The sequence below is a fragment of the Labrus bergylta genome, chromosome 8, assembly GCF_963930695.1.
Source record: "Labrus bergylta chromosome 8, fLabBer1.1, whole genome shotgun sequence".
Classification (NCBI taxonomy): domain Eukaryota; kingdom Metazoa; phylum Chordata; class Actinopteri; order Labriformes; family Labridae; genus Labrus; species Labrus bergylta.
The window spans coordinates 31,175,839-31,199,050 of NC_089202.1; the positions used below are offsets into that span (position 1 = coordinate 31,175,839).

The 23,212-nt window shown below is 43.9% G+C and overlaps 1 protein-coding gene across 2 annotated transcripts in view; it reads left to right on the forward strand.

The window, feature by feature from the left end:
• The window catches only part of gon4lb (gon-4 like b), a 45,899-nt gene that overhangs the window by 13,420 nt on the left and 9,267 nt on the right, over positions 1–23,212 (forward strand). Inside the window, exons 6-24 of one of the 2 annotated variants that reach the window (XM_065957578.1) lie at positions 91–129; positions 397–498; positions 842–943; positions 1,644–1,790; positions 2,115–2,334; positions 2,591–2,692; positions 3,929–3,969; positions 9,281–9,405; positions 10,025–10,271; positions 10,931–11,017; positions 11,179–11,365; positions 11,710–11,857; positions 12,051–12,201; positions 12,301–12,417; positions 15,081–16,643; positions 16,722–16,947; positions 17,026–17,183; positions 19,848–20,045; positions 22,125–22,268. In XM_065957578.1, the coding sequence (XP_065813650.1) occupies positions 91–129; positions 397–498; positions 842–943; positions 1,644–1,790; positions 2,115–2,334; positions 2,591–2,692; positions 3,929–3,969; positions 9,281–9,405; positions 10,025–10,271; positions 10,931–11,017; positions 11,179–11,365; positions 11,710–11,857; positions 12,051–12,201; positions 12,301–12,417; positions 15,081–16,643; positions 16,722–16,947; positions 17,026–17,183; positions 19,848–20,045; positions 22,125–22,268 (4,104 nt within the window). The remainder of the gene's footprint in view (positions 1–90; positions 130–396; positions 499–841; positions 944–1,643; positions 1,791–2,114; positions 2,335–2,590; positions 2,693–3,928; positions 3,970–9,280; positions 9,406–10,024; positions 10,272–10,930; positions 11,018–11,178; positions 11,366–11,709; positions 11,858–12,050; positions 12,202–12,300; positions 12,418–15,080; positions 16,644–16,721; positions 16,948–17,025; positions 17,184–19,847; positions 20,046–22,124; positions 22,269–23,212) is intronic. The other variant, XM_065957579.1, reaches the window with a different exon arrangement.

The following is a 23,212-nucleotide window of genomic DNA, read 5'->3' on the forward strand; positions in this document are numbered from 1 at the left end:
TTTCTGATAATTTACCTGGAAACAAGACAAGTGTGTAAATTATGACTGTCCTTCAACTGTCTGTTTCTGTACCTGTCTGTCTGCTTACAGTCAGAGAACTGGAGTTTGTCTGCAGTCGAAACAGTGAAGGTAAACCATCGACCCGTTTGTCTGTATACCTGTCTGTCTGTCTGTCTGTATACCTGCCTGTCTCTGTTCCTGTCTGTCTGTCTCTCTCTATACCTGTCTATCTGTATCCCTGTCTGTCTGTCTGTCTGTATACCTGTCTGTGTCCCTGTCTGTCTGTATACCTGTCTGTCTGTCTCTGTTCCTGTCTTTCTGTCTGTCTCCCTGTTAATCTCTGTTCCTGTCTGTCTGTACTTGACTGTCTCTCTCTCTGGACCTGTCTGTCTGCAGCCCCCTCAGTTTGTTGATATAGATCTAGAGGAGGATGAAGACTCTTCAGATGAGGAGTACTGTCCTGATGAGGAGGAGGAGGAGGAAGACACAACAGAGGAGGTGAGGGGGAGGGGGTTTGTACCTAATGGTTTATTTTTAACCCACCTGTCAGCTCTACCTGTCAGCTCTACCTGTCAGCTCTACCTGTCTTCTCTACCTGTCTCTACCTTTCTCTCTACCTGTCAGCTCTACCTTTCTCTCTACCTGTCAGCTCTACCTATCTATCTACCTGTCAGCTCTACCTGTTTCTCTACCTGTCTCTCTACCTATCTATCTACCTGTCTATCTACCTGTCTTCTCTACCAGTCTCTCTACCTGTCTTCTCTACCTGTGTGTGTCTCCATGGTTAACCTGTTTTACAGTTCTGCTGCTGATGTCATTTCCTGTTTGTGTTTGTGGGCAGATGTTTCTCAGTGATATCGACAGTTTGACTTCTCCTCCCAGAACTCTGCAGAGACCTCAACCTGAACATCCAGAACACCTGAGGACGAACTCACTCCCACAGGTACCTCAACCACATCCACACACGTGTGTACTACTGTAAAGGCGAGAATGGCAGCGCCGTTTAAAATGTGAAAATTGACTACCCTCTCTTCCCTCACTAGTCGGTCTGCTGCCGTAGATCGAGTCCATAACCACTTTCTCTGAACACCCCTCGGGCTGTTCTTTGATCCTCATGTACTCCCTGTGGAGCTTTTTGCATTTTTCACTGGCATTGCTATGATGTCCAGCGAACCCCACTGCAGCCGTCCTTTTGCGCAATTCGTTGGAACACTCTATTGTTCCTCAGCACCATCCAGTTCCCTCTGCACCTCCTTCTGTTCGTGGCATAGTGCTGACATTTTGTCCAATAAATGAATCAGCTTGAAAGTATTTTACAGGAAATCCACTGGATATTAAAGCATGGTGCGTTATGTGTTTGTCCTAACCTGCTGTCGCGCGGAGAAATGATGATCCTTTCGACCAGTCAGCGGACTGCAATGCGTCTAGCCCCACCTTTTAAGGGTCGGATCGGTATGCTTGGCACCCCAACAGAAGGGTAGCAAAAAAGTGGGATGGAATGGACCAGTTCATTTGTGGACCAATAAATGTGTGCGGTACAGTAAGAAACCGCTTTAGTCCCATGCTAATTATTGACCTCCGCCGTTACAAATACCTGGACCCTTTCGTGTACACTGACCTCTGAACTCTGACCTGTTGGTTAGAGATTTCCAGGACGTCTGAAGAACCAGGTGATGACCTCCACCTGCACCCCTCAGCACCTCTTAGCTGCTCCTGAGTCCTCCTTCCTCGAAAGACTGAATGCTGTGGACGAGGAGCTGGACTGCAGCCCCACCTACACCTGTAACCAGGTAACCCCTCAGTATGAACTACACCTGTAACCATGTTACCGCTCAGTATGAACTAAACCTGTAACCAGGTAACCCCTCAGTATGAACTACACCTGTAACCATGTTACCCCTCAGTATGAACTACACCTGTAACCAGGTAACACCTCAGTATAAACTACACCTGTAACCAGGTAATCCCTCAGTATGAACTAGACCTGTAACCAGGTAACCCCTCAGTAACTGCAGTCTGTATTTATTGGTTGACAATATTCTTTATGGACATGAAAGTTACAGTCTCAGAAAAATCAATAAAAATGAAAATAACATTTATTCTCTCATTCTCAGTCTCTGGACAGAAAAAAAAGTGATGAGAATGATGAAGGCAGTTTAGCGTATCGCACACGCTCCAAACTTCGATTGGTTAATGTTCCTCTGGGTCAGCTGGAGGCGGAGCTTCTAGCCCCTGACATCACCGCTGACATGTATGAGCAGAATCCTGCCCAGCGAGAGGAGGACCGTCATTGGACGAGGTGGCTGCAGGGTCTGATGGCCCCGGACAATGAAGGTCAGACATCAGGTTAACTTTCAAAATAAGTCTGATTTCATGTAGCACGGTCAAACAGTTAGATATGAAACACTTCCTGTCTGGTCTAATAATAATGAATTACAGAAAAGTCCTAATTTTTACCTGAACACTGTCTCCGCCAACTTCCCACACTTTACCTTTGATGAGACCGAAAGTGGGAGCGCCCCACCTGAATATTGAGCGTGAACAACGTTACACACTTTATGTTTTGATCCCGATTCTGTGTCTGTCTCAGAGGAAGCTGACGATGAAGACGACCCTGAATATAACTTCCTGGAGGAGCACGATGAACCGGATGTGGAGGACTACAGGACGGACAGGGCGGTGCAGATCACCAGTAGGTGTTGTTCTGTGGTCATCTGTCTGAACTGACCCTGAGAGAGGAGGTCATGTGATCAGGGATTAAAGTTCTCCGTCACTAAAACAGATTTCCATCAATTTCACAATTGTAATATTTTTAGTCAGCATCAATCAGACAAAAAAATGGAGCAGAATGTTGGTTAATGATAAACGTGCAAACTGCTGTCTTTAATGTCATGCATTTATCTGAATCCTGTAATATAAGTGTAGTAGGCCTGTGCGTCTGTGTGGCATTTCATTTACAGTCAGAAATTTTATCTGCTACGTGAAGTCCGCTCGGCGTGTAGGAGGCTTTTATTTTGGTAGCGAACATCAGCGTGCACCGCCCGTCATGTCAGGACTTGTTTTGCTTCGGTGCGCAACTTTATTTTCCCGACCAAAATGAAATACAGGAGAATGATAATAAAGTTTTATTACGTGCAGGCAGAGCAGACAGTCGCCGAGTGCTCCGCTAACGGACACACGGCGTTAGGAACACGCGTCAAGACAACAGGTGATACAGCACATTACCCACACAGAGCACCCCGCGACATGAATCACCTGTAAACTGGATGTCATATTAGCTTAACAAGCTAGCACTAGTTTACTTTTAACGACTGAGTGGGTGAAAGTTATAAAGTACAATACTTAAAGTTCTGTATAAATTTACAAAAGCAATATTGTACATTTTCTATAAAGTTTTTTAGTTTATCTGCTAGTTACTTCTCAGATTCAGATTTGTAATGCAAAAAAGGGTGAATACACTAATTGTCAAAACATCTTTATTATATGCCCTGGGAATTCACAAGGTATCCACTTATATATCCTCCTAGTATCATTACACGGTCCTCATTTCTCATGATCTAATCTCAAAATGCTCCAAAAAGCTTCATTTGAATGTTAGATTGGCTATTTTTTTCTCCTGGGGGGGATTCCCCCAGACCCCCCTACCTTCAACTACTTTAGTATCTTGTCATACTTTCACTTCTTTAGAGTTTGCTAAAGAACACCTGCTGTGACTGCTAATATAGGTATACAAGGCACCTGGCTGTATGTGATATTTTTTTTAAACAAGCAAGGTCATATCTGTCAGCCTAGATCTTGAGCTTTCAAAAAAAGAAAAACAGGCTACTGCTGTAGCAGTTAACATGGTAACAGTACACCCCCCCCCCCCCCCCCCTTATCCCTGCGCTTGCTATCTGACTTTCAGTGTAAAATGTTTCCTCTCTTACAGAGAAGGAGGTGAACGAGCTGCTGGATGAGCTCTTTGATACGGTGAGTTAGTAAATGATTTATAATCGCTATTTTTAAACCTGCAGCTGTTTGTTGATTCAACTCCTGACTTTTATTGTAACTGTTAATGTACCTGGACGACTGTTAATGTGCCTAGGTGGCCATTATTCATTCAGACAATTAATCAATCTTTATTTGTATAGCACCAAGTCATTAGTGTGACAAACCCTAACCCAAAAACCATCATGAGCACTAAGCAACATTTTAGCAAAAGTTAGTTAGAGAGAGAGAGAGAGGCTCTACCTCCCATAGTACATTTAGAGACTGTAGGTACCACGAGAAGGCCTGATAACTGAAGGCTCTACCTCCCATAGTACATTCATAGACTGTAGGTACCATGAGAAGGCCTGATAACTGAAGGCTCTACCTCCCATAGTACATTCATAGACTGTAGGTACCACGAGCAGGCCTGATAACTGAAGGCTCTACCTTCCATAGTACATTTAGAGACTGTACCACGAGTAGGCCTGATAACTGAAGGCTCTACCTCCCATAGTACATTCATAGACTGTAGGTACCACGAGCAGGCCTGATAACTGAAGGCTCTACCTTCCGTAGTACATTTAGAGACCGTAGGTACCACGAGCAGGCCTGATAACTGAAGACTCTACCTCCCGTAGTACATTTAGAGACCGTAGGTACCACGAGCAGGCCTGATAACTGAAGACTCTACCTCCCGTAGTACATTTAGAGACCGTAGGTACCACGAGCAGGCCTGATAACTGAAGGCTCTACCTCCCATAGTACATTTAGAGACTGTACCACGAGCAGGCCTGATAACTGAAGGCTCTACCTCCCATAGTACATTTAGAGACTGTACCACGAGCAGGCCTGATAACTGAAGACTCTACCTCCCGTAGTACATTTAGAGACCGTAGGTACCACGAGCAGGTCTGATAACTGAAGGCTCTACCTCCCATAGTACATTTAGAGACCGTAGGTACCACGAGCAGGCCTGATAACTGAAGACTCTACCTCCAATAGTACATTTAGAGACTGTACCACGAGCAGGCCTGATAACTGAAGGCTCTACCTCCCATAGTACATTTAGAGACTGTAGGTATCACGAGCAGGCCTGATAACTGAAGGCTCTACCTCCCATAGTACATTTAGAGACTGTACCACGAGCAGGCCTGATAACTGAAGGCTCTACCTCCCGTAGTACATTTAGAGACCGTAGGTACCACGAGCAGGCCTGATAACTGAAGGCTCTACCTCCCATAGTACATTTAGAGACTGTACCACGAGCAGGCCTGATAACTGAAGGCTCTACCTCCCATAGTACATTTAGAGACTGTACCACGAGCAGGCCTGATAACTGAAGGCTTTACCTCCCATAGTACATTTAGAGACTGTAGGTATCACGAGCAGGCCTGATAACTGAAGGCTTTACCTCCCATAGTACATTTAAAGACCGTAGGTACGTTTCTAACTTACATAACTGACTGGTGCCATCGGGCTTCATTGATACATAAAGCTGAGTATCATCTGCATAACACTGAAACTGTATGGAGTGTTTCCTCATAATATTTCCCAGAGGAAGCATATATAGAATAGAATAGAATAGAACTTTATTTGTCCACAAAGTGGAAAATTGTCTTCGGCTTCACAAGAATAAGACAGATGACAAACAACACAACATTCAAGCACAGCAGGAAACCAGGAGAGCGCCTGTAGTCCTCGACAACATCACAGTCAGCATGGTTCTTGAATTTAAAATAATAATTTAGTATAGTAATAAGCCAGAGTTTTAATACATTTCATAAAGTTATAGGTTTAAAAACAGTAATTTCATAAAACAATGTGCAGTTAGAGTTGGGGGGGGGGGGGTCATTTTCTCCTTTATGAATTTAATAATTTTATTGCATTTGGTACAAATGATTTTTTATAAACATTTTTTGTGGCTCTTGGCAGTCTGAATCGCCGACCTGATGGAAGCACTTCGAACTGGGAGTGCAGTGGATGAGAAGGGTCACTTGTTATGTCTTGGGCTTTCTTTTTAGTGTTCAGTATGTGCCTGTCACAAAGTGGCATCTGTGGTTTCCCTATGATTTTACTAGCGGTATTGACCACTCTTGTCAGTTTGTTTTTACATTTAACATCTAAATGCCCGTACCATGCGACCATGTTAAAAGACAAAATACTTTCTACCAGATTCTTGTACACCATTTCAAGAACCTTTTTACTCACCCCAAACTCATTCAGCTTCCTAAGTAGGTGTAGCCTCTGCAGAGCTGTTTTAAAGACATAGTCTGTGTTATCTATGAATTTGAGGTGACTATCGATGTAAGTTCCTAAATATTTAAAGCAGTTTACCTTTTCAACAATTTCTCCCATGATTGTGAGGCAGGAGTCAGAAATATTGTTTTTACTGGCTATAACCATTTCTTTAGTTTTACTAATGTTTATCTGTAAAGCACTCGATAGACACCAGTTCTGGAGCGAAGCTACATGATTAAAATACATATTCTCTCCTTTAGTGTCCCCTGCGCGTAGGAGGCCAACAAGTGCCATATCATCAGCATATTTGAATAAGCTAAAATCTGAGTCTTGAAATCTAAACTCATTTGTATACAAAGAGAACAATAGAGGCGACAAGATGGTGCCTTGAGGTGCTCCTGCATTTAAAACGGTCAGTTCTGACACATTACCATTTAAGCACACTCTTTGTGGACGCTCAGACAGAAAATCTTTGATCCACAGAATTAGACCCCCATTCACATCTAAATCCAAGAGCCTTTTTAAAAGGATATGTGTTCTGATTGAGTTAAAAGCAGAACTGAAGTCGATAAATAACACTCTCGCATAGTTTGTTGTCTGTTGCAAGTGTTTGGTCACTTTGTCAATTAAGGTTACTGTTGCATCATCAGTTCCTCTTGACCTTTTATATGCAAATTGGAGGGGATCAAGATGGCAGGTCACAGCTGATGTTAGGTGCTTGGATACAACCCTTTCCATACTTTTGCATAAAACAGAAGTAAGTGCTATTGGTCTAAAATCATTTAAAAGGTTTGCCCTTGGTTTCTTAGGTACAGGCACTATGTTGGACATCTTCCAGGAGCTAGGTACTGTGCACTTGTCCAGCAGAAGCTGAAACAATTTGGTGATGACACCTGTCAGCTGAGGTGCACAATCTTTAAGTACTCGTCCAGTCAGGCCATCAGGTCCAGGGGCCTTATTTGGCTTTGTGTTTGCAAGGCTAACTGCTATTTCATGCTCTGTTAGAACTATTGGGGCATATGTTGGAATTTTGCTGCAAACCATCTCACATTCTGTATTAAAATCTCCTACATCATATCTGCTATAAAAAAACATTTAAATCATTCACAAAGGAAGGAGTTAAGAGAGTTAAGGCCTTCCCATGCCTGTTTAGCATTACCCAGACAAAACTGGCTCTCTACCCTGTCTTTATATTCCAATTTTGCTTTCTTTATCTTGGATCTGAGTTCCCTCCTTTTTCCTTTGACCGCATCAGTATCACCGTTAATAAAAGCATGTTTTTTCTCATTAAGACAAATTTTAATATCTTTAAATAACCATGGTCTATTGTTTGGGAATATTCTAACCGTTTTTTTCTGGACACAATTGTTTTCGCAAAATATTATATATGAAGTTATGGTTTCAGTCAATTCATGTACATTTCCACTACAGTCAAAAAACAGTTGCCAATCTGTGTCATCAAAACAGTCTCTCAGCTCCTCTTTGCTCTGCTCAGTCCACAGTTTAATGTCCTTACTCATGGGTTTCTGTTGCTTCACCATAGCTCGATATTTGGGAAGCAGGTGCACCACATTGTGGTCTGACTTACCCAGTGGTGGTCGGCTTACAGCCTTGTAAGCATCAGACACGTTTCCGTAGCACTTATCCAACACACAGGTAGATCTAGTAGGACAATCCACATACTGTTGCAGGTTAGGTAGGTGACTGGAAAGGACAAACACGGGCTGGTCTGAGGAGCGGGTGAGCGCGGTGTTGTAGCTCTCTGTTATTCTTGCCGCTGCCTTCTCATAGTCCGGTCCGGGCACATATGTTAAAATGACAGTAATTTGTCCAAATTCCCTAGGTAAATAAAAAGGCCTGAAAGACACAGATATAAGTTCATAATCGGGGGTGCATATTTGCTCGTGTATGTGGAATTGCGTGGCCCATCTGTCGTCTACAAAGATACATAGTCCACCTCCAATTGATTTAAGTGATGTAAATTCATCCCTGTCAGCTCTTATCGTGGTGTATCCCCCCAAAGCAACATGCACGTCCTCTTTCAACCATGTCTCTGTCAGGCATATCAGATTGCTGTGTCTGAAGTTGCTGTCGTACTTGACTTTTGCCGTTAGTTCCTCAAATTTGTTATTTAGTGACCGTACATTAGACAGCGTAATCACTGGCAGGGGAGGTCGGCCGCCGCGTCTTCGGAGTCTTGCTTTGATGCCTCCTCTTGATCCTCGTTTCTTAATTTTAGTTTTAAGTCCTGCTGTTGTCTGGGGGTTCTTTAATAGCTTTTGATTCTTTGCCAGTCTGGAGCAGTCATCGGGTAGATTTAGAAACAGGTCACCGATTCTTGCGTGAGGTTGAAGAGACAACAGGTGCTCCCGGCTGTAGGTGATCAGGCCATTGTTTGCATGTAGTCCGAAACTGTCGGTAACCAAAAGGACTACAAGCCAAATAATCACCCATAGTGTGGGGCCCCCCATCTCCAAGCAGTTCAGTAAGGTTACCAAAAGCTTACTATAAAAAAATATGCGAAAAAGACATATAAACACAGCAACGAACGTAACACATGAAGCACAGGGTCAGCAGCAGAGCTGCGCCCCCTACATCAAAACCGAGTAATGTAAAGAGAATCGGTCCAAGCACTGAATCTTGTGGCACTCCATGGCTAACCTTGGTGTGCATAGAGGACTTATCATTAACATATACAAACTGAGATCGGTCTGATAAGTAGGATTCAAACCAACTTAAAGCAGTCCCTGTAATTCCAAGTAAATGTTCTTGTCTATGTTATAAGATGTGTTGGTCAATAATGTAATTGTACCTGGGTGGCTGTTATTGTACCTGGGCAGTTGTTAATATACCTGGAAGACGGTTAATGTACCTGGTCCACCGTTTATGTACCTGGACATAAGTGAGGTGTCCCCTCCCTAGTAATCCCCCACCCCCTTCACCGTCTGCTTTAAAGCATCAAATCTGGTAAATGTTCCTGATAAGTTTACACTAAAACTGTCTGACTATGAACTCAGCGCTGATTGGTCATCAAGTTTGAGACATGTGATTCTGACATCTGATACCTGTACAGCTGCAGGAGGAGGAGGAGGAGGAGGAGGAGGAGCAGCAGGTGGAGGAGGAGGAGGAGGAGTCACACCAGGAGTCACACCTGGAATCACTGACTGGAACTAAGTTCAACGTTCCCAAAGCTTTACGGTAACACACACACACACACACACACATACACACACACACACACACACACACACACAGAAACACAGAGACACACAGAAACACACACACACACACAAATACAGACAGCTAACCTGCTCTGAAGATCAACTGTAGAACAACAGTAGAATTTAGTAGAAAAGAGGCAGGGCTAACTTTTTTGTGCAGAGGTGTGGTTGAGTGTGTCTAGGTGTGTGTGTCCTCCTGTTGGGACAGGGCAGCAGAGTGGTGCTGTCTCTGTTTGGGTCAGGAGGAACAGAAAGTCCTCCACTGCATCTTTTTCATACAGAACACATGAGGAAGAGCTCAGTGGGAGGAGACATCATGCATCAATGAAATTCAAATGAGTCCATTTAGGCTTCGCCCACTTCCAGGTCAAAAACTTCCTGATAAAGGAACCCTAACCCCCGTTATAGTGTTTGTGTGTGCGTTTAACTCTCTAGAAGTATGTAAATGTGTGTCACCGACTTTTAGGAACCGCCCGAGTCTCCTTTAGGGGACAAAGCCTGTGTAATGAAACCGCTGATTTGGTGGAGAACAAACTTAAAATGTCAATTGTGAGCATGTGGAGACCCCGTGTTGAGCCTTTTGTCCCTCTTTGCAGATTTGAGGCACCGTTAGCTAGCATGCTAACAGAGCGGCGACGAACGGTCAGACAACAGTATGAAGCTCTGCAGCAGAAGAGGGCACTGCAGGACACGACCAATCAGCAACGCAATAACACACACCTGAACCACACGCCTGCTCCACAATCACACACCACCACCCCCCTCCAGATAGTCAGCCCCAACTGCCCCCCCTTCCAACTGGACCACACCCAGAAACTACAGCTGCAGCAGCAGGTCCAACAGGTGAGCAAGCGCCGCCCTAAACACTGACAGGTGTGATTTAAAACTACGTCACCTTCTGACATTACCTCCAACTGGTTAAGAAAAACTCCCCTAAACAAGATACAGGTTAGTTATGATGTCAGATACAGGTTAGTTAGTTATGATGTCAGATATAGGTTAGTTATGATGTCAGATATAGGTTAGTAAGTTATGATGTCAGACACAGGTTAGTTAGTTATGATGTCAGTTACAGGTTAGTTAGTTATGATGTCAGTTACAGGTTAGTTAGTTATGATGTCAGATACAGGTTAGTTAGTTATGATGTCAGTTACAGGTTAGTTAGTTATGATGTCAGATACAGGTTAGTTAGTTATGATGTCAGACACAGGTTAGTTATGATGTCAGGTATAGGTTAGTTAGTTATGATGTCAGATAGAGGTTAGTTAGTTATGATGTCAGATAGAGGTTAGTTAGTTATGATGTCAGATAGAGGTTAGTTAGTTATGATGTCAGATAGAGGTTAGTTAGTTATGATGTCAGATATAGTTAGTTAGTTATGATGTCAGGTATAGGTTAGTTAGTTATGATGTCAGATATAGTTAGTTAGTTAGTTATGATGTCAGATATAGGTTAGTTAGTTAGTTATTAAACATTGTAACTGACATGTTTTCTTCTTTCAGCATGTGCAGCTGCTGACTCAGATACACCTGCTGACGTACCGTTTGGAAACTCTTAACCACGAAGCCTGCATCACCAAACATTACCTGGTCAGTTAGTAGAATCATCTGGTTAGTCAGTAGAATCACCTGGTCAGTCAGTAACATCACCTGGTCAGTCAGTAACATCACCTCGTCAGTTAATAAGACCACCTGTTTTCTCAGAAGCCTTTCCTAATCTGTTTCCCTGTTGTTATCTGTTCTACCTGTAGGAAGAGCTGCAGCAGTTTGCCAGGCGTCAGGAGGAGGTTTTAAGACCCAGCAGTTTTAGAGTGTGTAACCTGAAGGGGGCGCTGGATCTCCTGAAGGAGGAGGGGAGGAGGGGGAAGCCTCCTCCTGCTCCTCCTGCTCCTGCTGCCTCCAGACGCTTGCTCCCCAGCATGACTCCTTCCACCAACAGTAAGGAGGAGAAACTCCTGTTCTTTAATTAGACACAAAAGCCCTTTTCACACATGCACAAAGCTCCTTCAATTTTTCAGGTGAGCTGCATGTGTGAGCACAAACAACCGAATCTTTCACTCTAACTTTACCTTGACTTTTTTTTCCGACTACATTTTCAGCATGAAGTCCTGTTAGCTGATGTGTGTCACAGGAAGATTTCAGGGATAGCTTCTCCTGAAACTTTCTTGAAATATGCATGGATGCATGTGTGAAAATTGCTACAGTTTTCTTTTTTTATCATGTTTCTTTGCTCAGCAGACGTTCCTACAGCTAGTTCTGGTTCAATTTCTGGTTCTTTTTAGGTCTGGCCTTCCCTCTGCTTCCAGCCGACCTGGCGTGGCTGTTTGCAACTCGACCCGTGTTCCTTTACCCAGAATTACTTCCCGTCTGCAACATGGACGTCGTCAGCATCCGACAGCAGAGAAATGTTTACACAGCAGGAGAGGATGGGTACATAAGCACTCACAAATAACACACACTTATTATTTAAGTGTTTTACATCACATTTAATATTTCCCACAATGCCTCTGTGCAGACTGACAGTAACATATCCCACAATGCCTCTGTGCAGACTGACAGTAACATATCCCACAATGCCTCTGTGCAGACTGACAGTAACATATCCCATGATGCCTCTGTGCAGACTAATCGTTCTGGGTCTGAAGCACTTCGAGGGGACGGTGGAGCCAGATCAGCTGATTAGTTCGTATCTTCTACGTAAGACTCGATGGAACTTCAGGAAACACGTCCGAGAGATGAGCGGGCCCAGAGCGCTACAAAACAATGTCATCAAGGTGACTTCACCGTTACAACACTGTGACATCACACACATTCTCTGACATCATCAGCTGATAAAATGGTGGCCTGTGTAAAGTTAACCTGTTTGTTTCCAGATGTTTCTGATGCAGGGAGTCGTTCCCCCTCTGCCACTTGCCTGCTGCAGAGTTCAGCCAGCAGACCAGCGCCCCCCAGTGGAAAGAAACAGCTCAAACATGCCGAACTGGCTCAAGGTCTGATTCTGTAAACCAGATCCACATTCACATACAGATAAACGTAACCCTAAGACAGTTCACACTACAACTTGTAGTGCTGGGCGATATATCGTGAAGCTCGATTCGATCAATTTTTAATTAAAGCTTGATATGGAAAAGGGAACATCGATTTTATTTTTTAAACCACCTAAAAGTTTTTGCGCGATATTTCGTTGCTCTGCGAGATTTCCGTGGCAGCACTTGTTGCGCGGAGACGAAAGGCCGGAGGAGACTCCACTCCTGCCGCTGAGTAGCCTAGCTCTTGTAAGCGACCAACACGGAGGAGAAAGAGAAAGACGCGAGCGAGGCCGAATTACTTCCAAAAAAAGGCTCATAACGCAGGGCTTGACATTATAAGTGTCCCGCTGACCCGGATGAATGATTGACAGAGTCCAGCTGATTGCATGTTCAGCTGGCGGCTTCACTGCTGTCACTCCCGCGAGCACGCTCGCTACACTCGAGTTGTAAACTCGCACACAGATTTTAGTGCAGGGTTTTCTCTACCAAAACACATGTTTTGTAAAACAGTTTTAAAACCATCATATTCCGTCAAAAGTTGAGCTTAAATCAGAATTCAAAGAATAGAAATCCCTGTAAGAGTTGAGAGTGACAGCAGGGCAAAAACAGAACGGAGAAAAGTTTGATCCACAGTGACAGACAGCTGGAGGAGCTGGAACACGTTAAAGACTAGATCCTGGTAAAGATCAAAGTTATTCACAAAGTATCTTAGCCCTTAAGAGAGCTCCTAAAGTAAAGCTCTAAAGATGAAGAGTTTCTCACAGAGAAGAAAGAAGGAGAGATTCCAGATCTATCACAGCCTCATATTAATATCACATTAAGTAGACTCTTACAGTTATCAGCATGGTGAATAAACATGAGCACGTAGATATAAGAAAAATACACAATGTGTTTATAATTAGAGCTCAATTCATTAAATAAAATTTGTAATTGACTTTTGAATCAGAATGGTTCAAGAGTAAATTGGTGACTGTTATTTTACAAATCAAAAGTAATGTTCCTGGGCCAGCGGTTACAAAGGTAGGGCTAGTGATATTTTTTTTTTATATACAGTGGAGATTCAGTTTTGTAGGCTACATTTATAAACTTTAATACGATAAATATCGAGTCATATCGAATATTGACATTAGGTAAAAAAAATTGTGATATCAAATTTAGGCCATATTGCCCAGCACTAACTACAAGGTTGATTCTCCTTCAGACCAAACTAATCAAAGCCCGAGGGCCTCATGTTAAAACGGTGCGTGCGCACTAAAATGTTGATTACGCTGTGTTTCACGCACACGTCGGGAAGTAATAAATCAGCTTGACGTGAGACTGTGCGGACCCTGCTGCAAACTCTGTCATTTGACTTTGTCAAACATTATAGTTCTGAAACTCTCCAGGTGAGCCATAACAAATTTGCCACTCCATTGACTGAACTAGTTTCATAAAGTGGGATAAATTAAAACATATTTTTCACAGCTGTCTTAACCTCTGTGCCAAACCAAACCAAATGTTAACACGTCAGGGACTGAACAGTCTCCAAGGCGCACTCCCACCTCCTGTATGTTACATGTAGCGCGCTGAGCTACAGAGGGACGAACCCGACACTGACCGGGCATCACCGAGCCAAACGCAGATAGCACCGTTAGGATACACAGAACGTGAAACAGGCGGGAAGTTGAGGAAAATATTTTTCCTCATTATTTAAAAAGGTGTAGGTGAGGCGGGCCAAGTGGCACGTGCAGCTGTGCTCAGTTTCACGTTAATGGGGATGTAGAAAGGAAAGGCGCGCTCTGTTTTATACATGTGGACATTTCTGTGTGTAACTACTTTTCCAATTTTGGGAGTACGCCATCTTTCAGTATAGAAGCTGCGCAGTCTTTTATACATGAGGCCTCTGATGGTTCTAAAGATGATCCTGTGGTTTGTGTTTGATTGATCCTATCTGCTCAGAAGAATGTCATGAGAAATGGTTGATGTACTTTAGCTTGTATATTTATTTTCTAGTCTTCTGACTACTCAAAGTGGTTTTACACCACAGGTTACACCTACACATTCACAGACTGATGGTAGAGGCTGCTGAGTAAAGAGTCCATCAGTATTAACTCATCCATTCACACACATTCACACACTGATGGTAGAGGCCGCTGAGTAAAGAGTCCGTCAGTATTAACTCATCCATTCATACACATTCACACACTGATGGTAGAGGCTGCTGAGTAAAGAGTCCATCAGTATTAACTCATCCATTCACACACATTCACACACTGATGGTAGAGGCCGCTGAGTAAAGAGTCCGTCAGTATTAACTCATCCATTCATACACATTCACACACTGATGGTAGAGGCTGCTGAGTAAAGAGTCCATCAGTATTAACTCATCCATTCACACACATTCACACACTGATGGTAGAGGCCGCTGAGTAAAGAGTCCGTCAGTATTAACTCATCCATTCATACACATTCACACACTGATGGTAGAGGCTGCTGAGTAAAGAGTCCATCAGTATTAACTCATCCATTCACACACTGATGGTAGAGGCTGCTGAGTAAAGAGTCCATCAGTATTAACTCATCCATGCATACACATTCACACACTGATGACTGTTTAAATGTTCTTTGATGGTTTTCACCTACAGAACAGTCAGATGATCATCCAGAAGACTCGTCTCGACTCCAACTCTTACCCTCCCTCCCTTCCACCAGGTTGCACACTAAGGCTCCACCCCTACTGGCTCACCAAATCCTACCCTCCAGCAACCCCCCACAGACGCATCTTCAAATTGGCCCACAATGCATCACTGCTGCCCCTGGCCAAAGCCCCAGAAGACAGACAAGCAGATGTAAAGGCGGACAGACAGGTTCATATGCAACCAATGAGCCTCCTGTCCCCTCCCCCTCCAGGTTTTGCTGAACTGGCGGCTTTGTCTCAACCCTATGGGGCTGTCCCATTGGCTGCTGTTCAAACAGTCCCCGCCCCCCCTGCATGTCCTACGGTTACAAAGTCTTGCCTTCCTATTGGCCAGAGATTGCATCAGAGCTTTTTTATGGAACAGAAGAGCAGCTCCACGTCCCTGCTCCTGCCCCTCCCCTCTCTGACCTACCCTGATACTACTAGTCCCATAATGCCATGCTCAGCTGCTGCTCTAAAGCCAGGGTATTTCGTCCTCGGGTTGGTGTGGACACCGCCTGCTCAGCCCACAGCTCTGCCCACTGCTACCTCCCAACCCAAAGCTCTGCCCACTGCTACCTCCCAACCCACAGCTCTGCCCACTGCTACCTCCCAACCCACAGCTCTGCCCACTGCTACCTCCCAACCCACAGCTCTGCCCACTGCTACCTCCCAACCCAAAGCTCTGCCCACTGCTACCTCCCAACCCACAGCTCTGCCCACTGCTACCTCCCAACCCAAAGCTCCGCCCACTGCTACCTCCCAACCCAAAGCTCCGCCCACTGCTACCTCCCAACCCAAAGCTCCGCCCACTGCTACCTCCCAACCCAAAGCTCCGCCCACTGCAAACTCCCAACACAAAGCTTTACCCACTGCTACCTCCCAACCCAAAGCTCCGCCCACTGCAAACTCCCAACCCAAAGCTCCGCCCACTGCAAACTCCCAACACAAAGCTCCGCCCACTGCAAACTCCCAACCCATTGGTCTGTCCACTGCAAACTCCCATCATGCTGTTAAGCAAAAGTTTGAAATATCTGTCCATGAGGAGCAGGAGGGCATTGAGCCGCATTCCACTCGGCCACTTCTCCCAGTTGACAAGAGACAGGAGGAGGAGGAAAGTTTCACTTCAACAATTAATCCAAGATTGTCTTGTGCAGGACAGAAGGAAAAGGAGGAGGAGGACTTGGCTGGTCCAGTTTTGGTCACTTTAAATGGAGGAGAGAAGTCTGGTGAAGAGGAAGAAGACAGGAGAGAGGAGGGAGGAGGAGAAGGGGAGGAGGATGCAGGAGGGGGAGGGGCAGGAGGGCAGGAAGGAGAGGAGGAACAGGAGGAGGAGGAGGAACAGAGGGAGGGTGGAGAAGGAGAGAAAGAAGAAGATGGAGAGAAGGATAAGGATGAAGATCAGGATCAGCAGGGGGAGGAGGAGGAGGAGGAGGATGAGGACTTTGATGACCTTACACAGGATGAAGATGAAGAGGAAGTGATGTCATCAGCTTCGGAGGAGTCAGTGCTGTCTGTTCCAGAGTTACAGGTAAACAGGAAGTACTTGCTTATTAGTCACATGATCATAGAGAAAAAGACTGAAGCAGCTGACTTTTGACCTTTTCAGGAAACCATGAAGCAGCTGACGTGGTTGGCGGCAGAGCGTCGGCTCTGTGCAGACGGAGACTCAGAGGAGGATCACTCTCCCACCTCCCCCGGCTCTCAGGAGGAGGAGGAGGAAGAGGAGGAGGAGGTGCCTAAGGAGGAGGAGTCTGGAGAGGGAAGGGGAACAAAGGAGATACAAGGCGAGGGGACGCCCAGAGGAGGAGGAAATCGTCCAGGACGAGGGAGAGGTCAGAGTTGTCTCTGTGATGTTAAAGCCAAAATGTTATTAAAGTGACATGTTCTGAAAGATTCTCGACTTGCCACAGGGCGGAGTCGTCCTCTTCGTGGTCTGAGAAGGAGTCGTCAGGAGCGCCACAGCGTCGACACCACTAAACTGTTACTGCTGTATGATGAAAACATCCTGGACAACGACCCGCACAGAGAGAGCAAAGATGTTGCGTTCGCACAGAGCTACTTAAACAGGGTAAATCTTGTTCCTGTTTACACTTGACATGCTGTTTAATCTACCAATCTTTATTTGTACAATTCATAACAAATGTTCTCTGCAGACACTTTACAAGCAGAGCAGAACTCTTTCTTATATTATTTACAAAGACCCAACATAAATCCAGCCTGCACAGCATTATACAACATTTAGCAAAGAGAAAAAGGAGAGGAAAAAAAATGACATTTATTGTTTCCTCACACTAGGCCCAGTTTTCGCATACCATAGACTATTCATGTCCATGTTGTGTACCCTTGTAGTCGTGCTTGAGTGTACCATGCTGAAGCACAACTCTTGAAAGTGTGCCAGGTCTAAGGAAGTACATGGAGCACTCACACTAGTCAAAGGAACTGGACATCGAGGGTGAAGGGTGCTTAGGCCCGGAACGGATTGTCTAGTGTGAATGCTCCAAAGAGACAGAAACTAAGTTTGCACAGTTAAGGGTTGGACTTTGGATGGTGACACAACAAACTGTTTTAACGAGCCCAAGTGAAGTTAACTGCAGAACAGGTAGATGAATGCAGAACAGGTAGATGACTGAAGAACAGGTAGATGACTGAAGAACAGGTGGATGAATGCAGAACAGGTGGATGACTGAAGAACAGGTAGATGACTGAAGAACAGGTAGATGAATGCAGAACAGGTAGATGACTGAAGAACAGGTGGATGACTGCAGAACAGGTAGATGACTGCAGAACAGGTGGATGACTGCAGAACAGGTAGATGACTGCAGAACAGGTAGATGACTGCAGAACAGGTAGATGAATGCAGAACAGGTAGATGACTGAAGAACAGGTAGATGACTACAGAATAGGTAGATGAATGCAGAACAGGTGGATGACTGTAGAACAGGTAGATGAATGCAGAACAGGTAGATGACTGACTGAAGAACAGGTAGATGACTGAAGAACAGGTAGATGACTACAGAATAGGTAGATGACTGCAGAACAGGTGGATGACTGTAGAACAGGTAGATGAATGCAGAACAGGTAGATGAATGCAGAACAGGTAGATGACTGACTGAAGAACAGGTAGATGACTGAAGAACAGGTAGATGACTACAGAATAGGTAGATGAATGCAGAACAGGTGGATGACTGTAGAACAGGTAGATGAATGCAGAACAGGTAGATGACTGACTGAAGAACAGGTAGATGACTGACTGAAGAACAGGTAGATGAATGCAGAACAGGTAGATGACTGCAGAACAGGTATATGACTGAAGAACAGGTAGATGAATGCAGAACAGGTAGATGAATGCAGAACAGGTAGATGAATGCAGAACAGGTAGATGACTGACTGAAGAACAGGTAGATGACTGACTGAAGAACAGGTAGATGAATGCAGAACAGGTAGATGAATGCAGAACAGGTAGATGACTGCAGAACAGGTATATGACTGAAGAACAGGTATATGAATGCAGAACAGGTAGATGACTGCAGAACAGGTATATGACTGAAGAACAGGTAGATGAATGCAGAACAGGTATATGAATGCAGAACAGGTAGATGAATGCAGAACAGGTAGATGACTGACTGAAGAACAGGTAGATGACTGACTGAAGAACAGGTAGATGAATGCAGAACAGGTAGATGAATGCAGAACAGGTAGATGACTGCAGAACAGGTATATGACTGAAGAACAGGTATATGAATGCAGAACAGGTGGATGACTGCACAACAGGTGGATGAATGCAGAACAGGTGGATGACTGCAGAACAGGTGGATGACTGCACAACAGGTGGATGAATGCAGAACAGGTAGATGAATGCAGAACAGGTAGATGAATGCAGAACAGGTAGATGACTGCACAACAGGTGGATGACTGCACAACAGGTGGATGACTGCACAACAGGTGGATGAATGCAGAACAGGTAGATGAATGCAGAACAGGTAGATGAATGCAGAACAGGTAGATGAATGCAGAACAGGTGGATGACTGCACAACAGGTGGATGACTGCACAACAGGTGGATGACTGCACAACAGGTGGATGAATGCAGAACAGGTAGATGAATGCAGAACAGGTGGATGACTGCAGAACAGGTGGATGACTGCACAACAGGTGGATGACTGCACAACAGGTGGATGACTGCAGAACAGGTGGATGACTGCACAACAGGTGGATGAATGCAGAACAGGTAGATGAATGCAGAACAGGTAGATGAATGCAGAACAGGTAGATGAATGCAGAACAGGTGGATGACTGCACAACAGGTGGATGACTGCACAACAGGTGGATGACTGCACAACAGGTGGATGAATGCAGAACAGGTAGATGAATGCAGAACAGGTAGATGAATGCAGAACAGGTAGATGACTGCACAACAGGTGGATGACTGCACAACAGGTGGATGACTGCACAACAGGTGGATGAATGCAGAACAGGTAGATGAATGCAGAACAGGTAGATGAATGCAGAACATGTAGATGAATGCACAACAGGTGGATGAATGCAGAACAGGTGGATGAATGCAGAACAGGTGGATGAATGTTAACCTGAGAATTAACATAATTATAGTAAGGTTATGTTGAATTTAACGGACAGGTAGGAAGTGTGAATGTCGAGATGTTTTTTAGCAACCGTCAGGGACAGTAAACCATCTCAGTAAACGTTGACTTAGAACAATGTCTCTGTGTTTACAGGTACGTGAGGCCCTGCAGGATTTACCTGGACAGGCTGGGGAGTTTGTGTCTCTGCTGAGTGAGTTTGAGCAGGCGGGAGAAGGACAAGAATTGATAATGTTGTTCAGGAAGCTGCGCTGCATTCTGGGAGACCGAACTGACCTCCTCAGAGATTTTGCCGCATTCCTCCACCCTGAGCAGGCTCTGCAGTGCGGACTGGTGAGTGACACAGGTGTAACTCTGGGGAACATCTGCAGGATCTGTGTTAAGGCCTTTGTACACCAAGTCCGTTAAAACTCATAACACAAAGTGATCAAGCAGTGAAGATGATTTAGTGTTTCTTTCACTAAATTAAAAAAAGCAGTGTCTGTATACTCCTGAAAATAAGACAAGCGCAAAGCATATAGATATAAGACAGTTTCACCTGTTGATCAAGGAGAGTTTCACCTGTTGATCAAGGAGAGTTTCACCTGTTGATCAAGGAGAGTTTCACCTGTTGATCAAGGAAAGTTTCACCTGTTGATCAAGGAAAGTTTAGCCTGTTGATCAAGGAGAGTTTCACCTGTTGATAAAGGAGAGTTTCACCTGTTGAACAAGGAGAGTTTCACCGGTTGTTTAAGGAGAGTTTCACCGGTTGATAACAGAGTTTCGCCTGTTGATCAAGGAGAGTTTCACCTGTTGAACAAGGAGAGTTTCACCTGTTGTTTAAGGAGAGTTTCGCCTGTTGATCAAGGAGAGTTTCACCGGTTGATAAAGGAGAGTTTCACCTGTTGATCAAGGAGAGTTTCACCTGTTGATAAAGGAGAGTTTCACCTGTTGAACAAGGAGAGTTTCACCTGTTGATAAAGGAGAGTTTCACCTGTTGAACAAGGAGAGTTTCACCTGTTGATCAAGGAGAGTTTCACCTGTTGAACAAGGAGAGTTTCACCTGTTGTTTAAGGAGAGTTTCACCTGTTGATAACAGAGTTTCGCCTGTTGATCAAGGAGAGTTTCACCGGTTGATCAAGGAGAGTTTCACCTGTTGATCAAGGAGAGTTTCACCTGTTGTTTAAGGAGAGTTTCACCTGTTGATAACAGAGTTTCGCCTGTTGATCAAGGAGAGTTTCACCGGTTGATAAAGAAGAGTTTCACCTGTTGGTAAAGGAGAGTTTCACCTGTTGATAAAGGAGAGTTTCACCTGTTGATCAAGGAGAGTTTCACCTGTTGATCAAGGAGAGTTTCACCTGTTGATAAAGGAGAGTTTCACCTGTTGATCAAGGAGAGTTTCACCTGTTGATAACGGAGTTTCACCTGTTGATCAAGGAGAGTTTCACCTGTTGATAAAGGAGAGTTTCACCTGTTGATCAAGGAGAGTTTCACCTGTTGATCAAGGAGAGTTTCACCTATTGATCAAGGAGAGTTTCACCTGTTGAACAAGGAGAGTTTCACCTGTTGAACAAGGAGAGTTTCACCTGTTGATCAAGGAGAGTTTCACCGGTTGATAAAGGAGAGTTTCACCTGTTGATCAAGGAGAGTTTCACCTGTTGATAAAGGAGAGTTTCACCTGTTGATCAAGGAGAGTTTCACCTGTTGATAACGGAGTTTCACCTGTTGATCAAGGAGAGTTTCACCTGTTGATCAAGGAGAGTTTCACCTGTTGATAAAGGAGAGTTTCACCTGTTGATAAAGGAGAGTTTCACCTGTTGATCAAGGAGAGTTTTACCTGTTGATCAAGGAGAGTTTCACCTATTGATAACAGTTTCACCTGTTGATCGAGGAGAGTTTCACCTGTTGATTGAGGAGAGTTTCACCTGTTGATAAAGGAGAGTTTCACCTGTTGATAAAGGAGAGTTTCACCTGTTGATAAAGGAGAGTTTCACCTGTTGATAAAGGAGAGTTTCACCGGTTGATCAAGGAGAGTTTCACCGGTTGATCAAGGAGAGTTTCACCGGTTGATCAAGGAGAGTTTCACCTGTTGATAAAGGTGTATCTCAGGTTGATGGTATATAACAGGTGTATGTCAGGTTGGTGGTATATAACAGGTGTATGTCAGGTTGATGGTATATAACAGGTGTATCTCAGGTTGATGGTATATAACAGGTGTATGTCAGGTTGATGGTATATAACAGGTGTATGTCAGGTTGATGGTATATAACAGGTGTATCTCAGGTTGATGGTATATAACAGGTGTATGTCAGGTTGATGGTATATAACAGGTATATCTCAGGTTGATGGTATATAACAGGTGTATCGCAGGTTGCAGGTATATAACAGGTGTATATCAGGTTAATAATCATCATCACTCTCTGAATTCTGCAGTTTGAGGAGCAGCAGGCATTTGAACGAAGCCGCCGATTCCTGCGACAGGTAGAGATCAGCTTCGGAGATAATCCGTCACATTATCAGAAGATCATCAAAGCTCTGCAGACCGGACCAGACCTGAGTCCAATCAGCGTCCAGGAGGTACATCAACTGGACCAGTTTAACCATTATCATTACTGTACAGAGACCAGTTTAACCATTATCATTACTGTACAGACCAGTTTAACCATTATCATTACTGTACAGAGACCAGTTTAACCATTATCATTACTGTACAGAGACCAATTTAACCATTATCATTACTGTACAGAGACCAGTTTAACCATTATCATTACTGTACAGACCAGTTTAACCATTATCATTACTGTACAGAGACCAGTTTAACCATTATCATTACTGTACAAAGACCAGTTTAAGCATTATCATTACTGTACAGATCAGTTTAAGCATTATCATTACTGTACAAACCAGTTTAAGCATTATTATTACTTTACAGAGACCAGTTTAACCATTATCATCACTGTACAGACCAGTTTAACCATTATCAATACATTATCATTACTGTACAGAGACCAGTTTAACCATTATCATTACTGTACAGACTAGTTTAACCATTATCATTACTTTATCATTACTGTACAGAGACCAGTTTAACCATTATCATTACTGTACAGACTAGTTTAACCATTATCATTACTTTATCATTACTGTACAGAGACCAGTTTAACCATTATCATTACTGTACAGACTAGTTTAACCATTATCATTACATTATCATTACTGTACAGAGACCAGTTTAACCATTATCATTACATTATCATTACTGTACAGAGACTAGTTTAACCATTATCATTACATTATCGTTACTGTACAGAGACCAGTTTAACCATTATCATTACATTATCATTACTGTACAGAGACCAGTTTAACCATTATCATTACATTATCATTACTGTACAGAGACCAGTTTAACCATTATCATTACTGTACAGAGACCAGTTTAACCATTATCATTACTGTACAGAGACCAGTTTAACCATTATCATTACATTATCATTACTGTACAGAGACCAGTTTAACCATTA